This window comes from Mastomys coucha, unplaced genomic scaffold, assembly GCF_008632895.1.
Source record: "Mastomys coucha isolate ucsf_1 unplaced genomic scaffold, UCSF_Mcou_1 pScaffold1, whole genome shotgun sequence".
Classification (NCBI taxonomy): Eukaryota; Metazoa; Chordata; class Mammalia; order Rodentia; family Muridae; genus Mastomys; species Mastomys coucha.
This window is the reverse complement of record NW_022196891.1, coordinates 57,630,570-57,639,573: the sequence shown is the minus strand read 5'-3', so window position 1 is coordinate 57,639,573 and position 9,004 is coordinate 57,630,570. Positions and strand designations below refer to the sequence as shown.

Below are 9,004 nucleotides of genomic sequence, written 5' to 3'. Positions count from 1 at the left end.
CACACACACACACACACACACACACACACACACACACACCTACCTCTCCCTCTCTCGGTCACACATGCTAGAGCCCTCTGAGCTTGTCCATTTTGACACATGCATCTGAACTCTTCCTGCTCCGCTCCTGGCTATTTTTCCAGGATTCAATTGCTTTTGCCATTTTTTATTTACCTTTGATTTCCTTCTCTAGACGGCTCCAGGGCTTGTGCATAGTTGATAATTTAGACAAAATGTTTTTCTTGTGGCGACATTAGCTGACAATTCCCATCATAGACCATTTTGTGCATCCTCCTGGGGAGACATAGCCTGGCTCCCCTCTATCTGCAGTTCTTAGGATTGTGGATGAGAGATCCAGCTTTCTCATTCTGGATACCTATTTACTGCTCATGGAAGAAGGGGTGCCCTGCCCAGCCCCAGCTGCTAAGCTCACACCTCCTGTCAAAAAGTCCCAGGACATGCACGACGAGAGGAGCAAGCTGGTGAATGAGTATGCATGTCGAGTGCTGGAACTTCTGGGGATGGGGCATCGGCTGTTTGTGCCACGGCTTCTGGCGGTGAGATTGTTTTTCATTGAACTTAATGTGTAGAGTGTCTGTGTAGCCCTCTATGAGGATGTCACTCTGGAGGCTTGTGGGTTCCTGGTTTTCCCTTTCAGCCCTTTCTACTGAGAAAGAGGGCTGAGTGGCCACTGCTGTGGAGCTTTCTGGAAGCCTGGACCATGCCACTCCTTATTTGGCTATAGGAAATTATGGCTCTTTTCTCAGAGCGGAGAGTCACGGCAGTGGCATTATCTCTATGACAAGGGGGAAAAAACATTTTTAGGCTGTCTAGGCTCAGCAATGAACCAGAAAACCCCAAAACTTGATGTGGGTGTTCTGTTATTTTCTCCAAAGGGTTAAATTTTACAACAGAAATAGCCATCTATCTAGATGATGTGAGACTGGCTTCCCAACCTGCTCACATGATTGCCAATTAAATTTGGGCAATAGGGATTTATTACCTGAAAATCCTTGGGTAAGAAATTGCAGGTTCCTGGGGTTATTGAACTATGTGTCGATAAAACGGCATACAGCTACTGGGTCTGTTCTATGAGTGTGAGAAGTCTGGCTTGTTTGTTACTTGATTTTCTAAATAAGAGAAAAATCAGCCTTCTTCATTTCCTACCAAGGGTTAAAATTAAATACCCACAATTGCTGTGGCAGGGTTTCTCTTCAGTGGTTCCAGAGCTGTACCTAGCAACTGTTGGGTGATATAATTGGTCCACAGTAGTCCTATACCATCATTTGTGTAATTGGAAATTAAAAAAAAGACAGCTTTGTCTGTGTTGTAGAATGGAATTTTAATGCTATTCTGGATTTATAGGATTCTCTCAAATATGTATCTTTTCAGTGCAGTGTTTATTTGACTGGATTTAATCCTTACTTCTCTTCCTCCATTTCTTCCGTCTGATCATAACAGACCTTCTGTAGCCATGTGTATGAGAAATTTCCCACCATGAAAAAAGTCGGTTGATCATTGCAAGATAAAGTTAGATGTGATGAGCAGTATAAAATTATAGAAAGGTTACTTGAGAAATATGACAATTTCTTTTCCATGTAGGGAAGAATTTTTACAAATATGAGTACATATGTTTTAATGCCTAGGTGAAACCATTGCTTTCCTGAATCACAGTTTAATTTACAAGGGAGAAAATAGAAAGATCCTCATGTATTAGAAATGAGTTTTATTTTTGAGTCCAGAAATCTTGGCACTAGAAATTGCTAATATACATTTAAACAAATTATTTGTATCTCTGAGTCTTGGTGTAACAACTTTCCAAGTCTTAAAGGCTACTTAACTCTGACTCAAAGGTTTCTATTGATGACTTCACAGTCCCTGGCGTAGCCTATTTTACTTTCAGGTTTTCAGTATTTTGAAGTAAAACATGAATTAATTGCTTAAAAGATGTCTCACAGTCATATCTGTACTAGAGATAAATTTGAACTTCTAGTTAAAAACATTAATTAGCAATAAAATCCACAGGGAGTTGGGCTCCCAAACTTGAGCTCTCAGGGTGGTTGCATATGCCCCTATGTTGCAGATGGACACAATTGGATGTCAAATGATGGATCTAAAGTAAGTACATCCTTCAGGCTTCCTGGACTCTTCCTCATAGAGCCTAAGCAATAGTGCTAACTGTATGGTATGTGGCTAACATATGCTGAGCTGTGTTTATGGCCATTTGGAAGTCTCTGGCATTGTTGTATACAGTTGCCCTTGAAAGATTATTGATAGAACCCTTGGTTGTATGTAGCTTATATTTGGGGACTTCTTTAATTAACATGGTGGCTGTGAATTGGGATCTGCTATCCACAGAGTTACCACTCAAAGTTTAGCTTGTATACTAGAAGGGTTGGGGATGGGCTTAGTTGCTCAGCTCAGTGTTATTGGACTGACTAATGATTCAGGACTGGTGGTGGTCCTAGGAGGCATCCTGCCACATGCAGTATCAGTATCTGTCCATTTCTAGCCAATAGTCCAAGACCCAAGTTTAAGACACGACTCTGCCTTTTTAGTCATGTGTGTGGGTTTTTTTTTTGTTTTGTTTTGTTTTTGTTTTTTTGAGACAGGGTTTCTCTGTGTAGCCCTGGCTGTCCTGGAACTCACTATGTAGACCAGGCTGTCCTCAAACTCAGAAATCCGCCTGCCTCTGCCTCCCAAGTGCTGGGATTAAAGGCATGTGCCACCACCGCCTAGCTTTAGTCATGTTTTAAACATGACTGCATACAAACATGTACAGATCACTTATTTTATTTTAAAATGTCACTAAATTTCTTCATTATAAATTAGTTTTTTTAAAAAAAAGCCAAAGCCAGGTATATCTGTGCTTCCCTATGACCCTAGCACTCAGGAGGCTGAAGCCAAGGATCAGCTTGTGCTACGTAGTGAGTTCCAGGCCAGCCTGTGCTGCAGCATGCCTCATGTAAAAACAAACAAGCAAGTAAACCATGATTTATCCAACCAGAGGGGTAGATTTGTGCTTTGAGCTTTATTTATGGTTCCTGATTGACACAGAAATAACTAAATGATGAGACTTGTGTGACGGTGAGAGACCAGCGAATACTGGATACATGTTTAGAATCTATGTGCTTTACCTCGGAACGGTACAGACAGTAAAGAAGAGTTCCCCTAGCTGGAGGTTAGCCTCATCCTCTCCTGAAGTCCTTAGGCCTACGACAGTTGAGGGGAGGCTAAACAGAAATCCTGTAGGATGTCATAAGTGAAAGAGGAAAAGGCCATTTAGAGTAAAAACAGTGCAGATGAAAAAAGAGCCATGCAGCTTCCCCTGCCCCAAATACCCACCCAGAATTTGTTGCTTAGTAGAGAGCTTGAGGAAAAGTACTTATAAGTAGGAATAGAAATATCTGGAACTAAAACTCAAATGTTAGAACTATTTCCACCCAATGTTATTCTTTAAAAAAGAACAAAAAGAAAATGTGTTATTCTCACACTGCATTTTTCAGTGGGAAAACACATTCGATATGATGTCAGCAGAAGTATATAACACATGGCTAGAGGTTATGCACTGCTAGTCGACTTTGTTGGGGAAGAAAAACTTTTACTCTCTTAAATTGGAATTCTCCTTTTCTCTCTAGGTTTTTTTTTTTTAAATTGCAATCATATGACATGAGAAGTTACTGTCATGTCATTAGATATTAAAATTAGTGTCACCTATATTTTCAATACTGACCCTCTGGGTATCTCCAAAGTAAGTTTAAAGATTGAGATGTGTACATGTGTGTGTGTGTATGTGTATGTATGCACACACATGGGCACACATTCAAGCAAATATTCTAGCTGCTCATTTAGTAATCATTGCAATATTTCATTTTAATGAAAAATTTTATGCTATCAAAATATACCTTAATGTGTTTCTAGTTTATGGGCTTTTCTGAAATAAAGCGCAGGTAAAAAACTACTCGAGACTGGATTATTTCCTCTTTTCACCTCTATTGCTAACATCTATAAAGATTGCTCACTGGAGAGAGATTATTGCTTTTTAAAAAGTTAAAAACCCAAATAAAAAAGATGCTATGTATATACTTTTTATGTTCCTCAGAAATCCCAAAACATCTTCATATTAAAATAAGTTCAAAATCAGCTCCCTAATTTGTACTGTGTAAATTTCATCTCTTACCCTTGGTCTGCTGTACTTGGCGCTTATATGACTCTGTAGACCACACTTACATTGATGTCTGTTGTGTGCTTGACTATTTTATTCCTATTACTACAGCAACTTCAAAGACTATTATAGTAAAACCACCTCTTGCAGATACTTCTTACTACCTACTTGAAAAAAAAAACAGAAGTAGAATTTGTATAAATGTCTTTAATCATACCAACAGGCTTCATATATAGTTCTGTCCAAATAAAGGGATGAGTGATGTAGCCTCTGAAGATGTAAGGGATAGACATAGTTTACATTGCGAAAAGGTTGTCATAAAGCAAGGACATATGTTGGTAAACCACTTATTTATGCAGATGTCACAGTGCAGATGTTACCTCTGACCTCCGTTACTTAACAGTTTTGGAAGAATACTTGCTTTTTGATAGTTTACTCTTCCCTTGCAATTATCCAAAGGTACTATAGAAAAGCTCTTAAAAACTTGCCAATAAGATGAGAAAATGGTTCATCTTTTATTGGCTATGCTTATAAACAAAAAGTTAATAACTTTCCAGTTGAGGGATAATAGCCTTTCCAGTGCAAATCAAGTCTTAGCTTGATGGGATTCTGTCGTCAGAATCCAGGACATCTTGGAGGTACTTCGTTTGGTTACAGAAGTATCAGTCTTTCTGTTAAAGCTTAAGACTTATCATCATGAAATCATGTGCTAAGCCTGTCTTCATTGTTAGGGGATTAATATTCATATAACTAAGCTTAATTATAACCATTGTTATTACCTTCATAGCTAGGTAATTATTAATTTGTGTGGATTAGAGGTAGTGACCCTGGTTGAGGCCATGTGTTCTTTTCATAGGAAGCACTTCTCTTTGTGCCTTAGGCTAAAAATAATATTAATGCTTGGCATCTCTGAAACATGTATTTAATAAAATACATTCAGTGATACTCAAAATCTGAATATATAAAGTCTTTCCTATATGTAGTATATATTCAAGGGATGTGAGGAGGATAAGGAAAAGGACAAGCAAACTATCAAAAGGCCAGGTAAGTTTGTCTCTGACTTGTGAGACATTATGTTAAACTTAAAAATCCTGTCTTCCTTAGGCTAGGGAGTTGCATCTGTGGGTAAAGAGCTTGCTGTGCAGGGAGGAAAATGCCAGTTCTAATCCTCAGCACATACATTAAAAACCAGGTGCGATGGTGTGTACCTCTAACCCCAACACCAGAGAGTAGAGTTGGGGGGAACCCCATGAGTTAGCCAGGCCAACTGAACAACAAACGCCTGGTTCAGTCCAAGGCCTTATCTGGAAACATGAACTGGAGAGACAGCTGAAGGCCTGTTGTCACCTACAAGCATTCACACATGGGCAAGTTTTACTCACACTGCCCCATTTTGCTTTTATGTGAGGAACCATGACTATAATACAAATCTAAAACCATAAACAAACGCACAGTGAAACTTCCAGATAGATACACACACATAGATAAATTATCATTTTTTAAAGCATTTTTAAAAACAAACTAAAGATACATAGCTCAGGGTTAGAACATATGGTGAGTGTGGGTGAGGGCCCAGTTCTATTCCCAGAAACTAATACCTACTTTGTGTCAAATTCCTAGTGAGGCATCCAAATCTTTGCAAGTAGGAAGTGTCTGTGCCTCAGCTGTAGAAGGAAAACCTCTTAGATACAGTTGTCAGAAAATGGAGAGTTTCCCCTATAAGCTTCTAATGCACTTACAGCATTGCAAGGGTGTTTGAGATGATGTTTAATGGTTATAGAAGTCTTTTAAAGATAGGAAACAAAAAAAAGATAGGAAACTCCTTTGGGATCAAAGTAGGATTGGAGGTTATCTTTAGAACACAAAGGACCAAGGTTTATTTTGTTATTGTTTGTTTGTTTTTAATTTTGTTATTTATTTTATGGCTATGGGTGTTCTCATATCTGAGTTCCATGTAAATGTGGTGCTGGCAGAAGCTATAGCCAGCAGAAGTCATTGAATCCTCTGGAACTGTATCACAGATGGTTGTGCGCTTCCATGTTAGTGCTAGGAACAGAAACCCCTGCCCCAGGTTCTCTGCAGGAGCAATGAGGACTCACTGAGCCATCTTTCTAACCCTCCAAAGGAGGGTTTTTATTTTTTGTATTCTTTATTTTGATAATGTATGTATATGAGTACTGTATCTATATGTACACTCACATGCCAGAAGAGAGCATCAGATCCCATTATAGATGGTTGTGAGCCACCATGTGGTTGTTGGGAATTGAACTCAGGATCTCTGGAAGACCTTTTTGCTTAGTGGAATTTCCTTTTATCATCACAATGAGTAGGAGTTGTGTTCACATGTGTGAAGGTGTGCTCATTTCTGCATGTGCTCACACACCAGAGGAAGACACATGGGTCTCCTCTATCATTCCCTGCCTTATTTCACCTCACTGAACCTGCAGCTAGGCTGGCTAGCCTGCAGCCCTGGCAATCCTCCTGACCCTATCCCATCATAACCCAGTAGTTACAGTTTTACGCCCAGCTTTTTACATGGGTGCCAGGATTCAGACTCAACCCTCCATGCGTGTGCTCTCAGTGCTGACCATGGAGCCACCTTCTCCAGCCCTGAGACTACATTCTACATTACAAGGGTCACTGAGGGTAGACACTGTAACCACAAAATATCATTACCAAAGAATATGTGAGCAATGCTAAGGTAACTTACCAAATCATTACCCCTTATGTTTGTTTTGGACTTAATATTCATATACTTTATCTTCATTTTCTTTTCTTTTTTTGCTTTATTTTTTTCTTTTCTTTTGTTTTGTTTTGTTTTTCAAGACAGGGTTTCTCTGTATAGCTCTGGCTGTCCTGGAACTCACTCTGTAGACCAGGCTGGCCTCGAACTCAGAAATCTGCCTGCCTCTGCCTCCCAAGTGCTGGGATTAAAGGCGTGCGCCACCGCCACCACCTGGGTATCTTACTTCATTTTCAAGATGAGAAAATGTAACATCACATGTTAGCCAGAGATGAAATTAGAATGTATTGGTTTCAATGTCATATTTAACTCCCTTTAGATCCTAAGTACCTTCCAGAGACTGAGGTTCTGTTTCTGTACTTCCAGTCCTGGGGCCTTCCTTGTTATGTGATTGTCACAGCTCTTTTAATCTTGGGTTAAACTGAGTTTGACAAGCCAATGCTAATAGTGTTCTTACCACCACTATCACCATCATCATCATCATCATCATCGTTGTCTGTCTGTCTGCCTGCCTGTCTGTCTTTTTGTATGTATGGTAGGAGCATACACATGCATGGGTGGGCATTAGAGAACAATTTTGTGAAGTTGTTTCTTTCATTCACCTTTACATGGGTGCTAAAGATTATACTCATGTTGTCAGGCTTACACAATGTCCTAGTTAGGATCACTATTGCTATAATGAAACACCATGACCAGTAAGCAAGTTGGGGAGAAAAAGGTTTATTTGGACAGGAACTCGAGACAGGGCAGGAAGGAACCTGGAGGCAGGAGTTAATGCAGAGGTCTTGGAGAGGTGCTGCTTACTGGCTTTTTCGTCATGGCTTGCTCAGCCTACTTTTTTTATAGAACCTGGACGACCAGCCCAGGGAAGGCACCACCCGAGATGGTCTGGTCCCTCACCCACCAATTACTAATTGATAAAATGCCCTGTAGCCAGATTTTATGGAGGCTTTTTTTCAATTGAAGTTCCCTTTTCCAAAATGACTCTAGCTTGTAGCAAGTTGACATAACACTAGCCAGTACATACAGCAAGTGGTGATTTAGCTACAGGGCCATCTTGCCTGCCTGCCAACAACAGCATTTTGAAGTGGTAGCCACCAGGTGATTTGAATTTCTACTGTCCAGAGTGTCAACCTGAGGTGGACTTCAGTGCAGTCCACATACATAGCACTGCTTGCAAAGCACTGCTCTTGAAACTGGGGCCTCCTACAAATACTACCTCTGTCTTCATTGCCATTCCAACCTGACTAAATGTCTGATGTGTGAGGAGGAAGTATTCTTCATTTTTGATCCTAGCCTCTCTGCATTAATGTGAACTCAATAACCAGGCTTGAAATTAGGTCCTGAGCAGATTTATAAAATCAGGTAGCCAAGCCAACAGGTCAGAACCCACTTTATTTCTCCTGCTTTTATGACTGGATTATGTCATAAATTGGATCTTACTTCCAGGTTCTGAAGGATAATCAAGAGAAATACCCTTTAATGTCTGTAGGTCTGTGGGACTGCACTGGACTACAACTCAAAAAAGAGTAACCCATTCCTGGTACTGGGCTTTTTGTCCAGTAGTGTGTGACAATACTAAGACCCTGAATGGGGTATTGTCCCTTTATTCTAGGTTGACCCCATTTAAACTCCTTTTATGTCTGTATAGATAGTCATTTTAGGATACTTCTGCAGTAGTAAGTTTGCATATGGCTTTTTAAAAGGGCCTTCAGTGTAAGCTATCCCTCTTCTACCCTGCCCTCCCAATTTTATCCTTCCTGTTCCTTTATTTCTTTTACTCTTTATATTACTGTATTCTGTCTCCCTTCTCTTGAAAGATCTACTTTTCCCCCATGGGTCCTTACTAGTTTTCTAAGCTCTATGGGTGTTCCAGTTAAAACACATTATCTAAAGGTTAAAAGTTAACATTCATGTATGAGAGAAAACATGTCAATTAAATGACATCTTTAAAACATTTCATAATGTGTACTTGTATGTTTTAAGATAATGTACTAGAGCTCACTAAATAACTGCAGTGGCCTCAAACTCAGGGTGCGCTGCCTACCTCAGGGTGCCCTGCCTACCTCAGGGTGCGCTGCCTACCTCAGGGTGCC

At 40.0% G+C, this 9,004-nt stretch overlaps 1 protein-coding gene across 9 annotated transcripts in view; it reads left to right on the top strand.

Moving 5' to 3' along the window:
* The window catches only part of Rabgap1l (RAB GTPase activating protein 1 like), a 723,114-nt gene that overhangs the window by 585,064 nt on the left and 129,046 nt on the right, over nucleotides 1–9,004 (top strand). The window contains exon 1 of one of the 9 annotated variants that reach the window (XM_031386736.1): nucleotides 10–557. The exons of 7 other annotated variants lie outside the window; for them this stretch is intronic. In XM_031386736.1, the coding sequence (XP_031242596.1) occupies nucleotides 390–557 (168 nt within the window). In that variant the 5' untranslated portion in view covers nucleotides 10–389. Of the gene's footprint in view, nucleotides 1–9; nucleotides 558–9,004 lie in introns of those variants that run through there. One more of the 9 variants, XM_031386744.1, reaches the window with a different exon arrangement.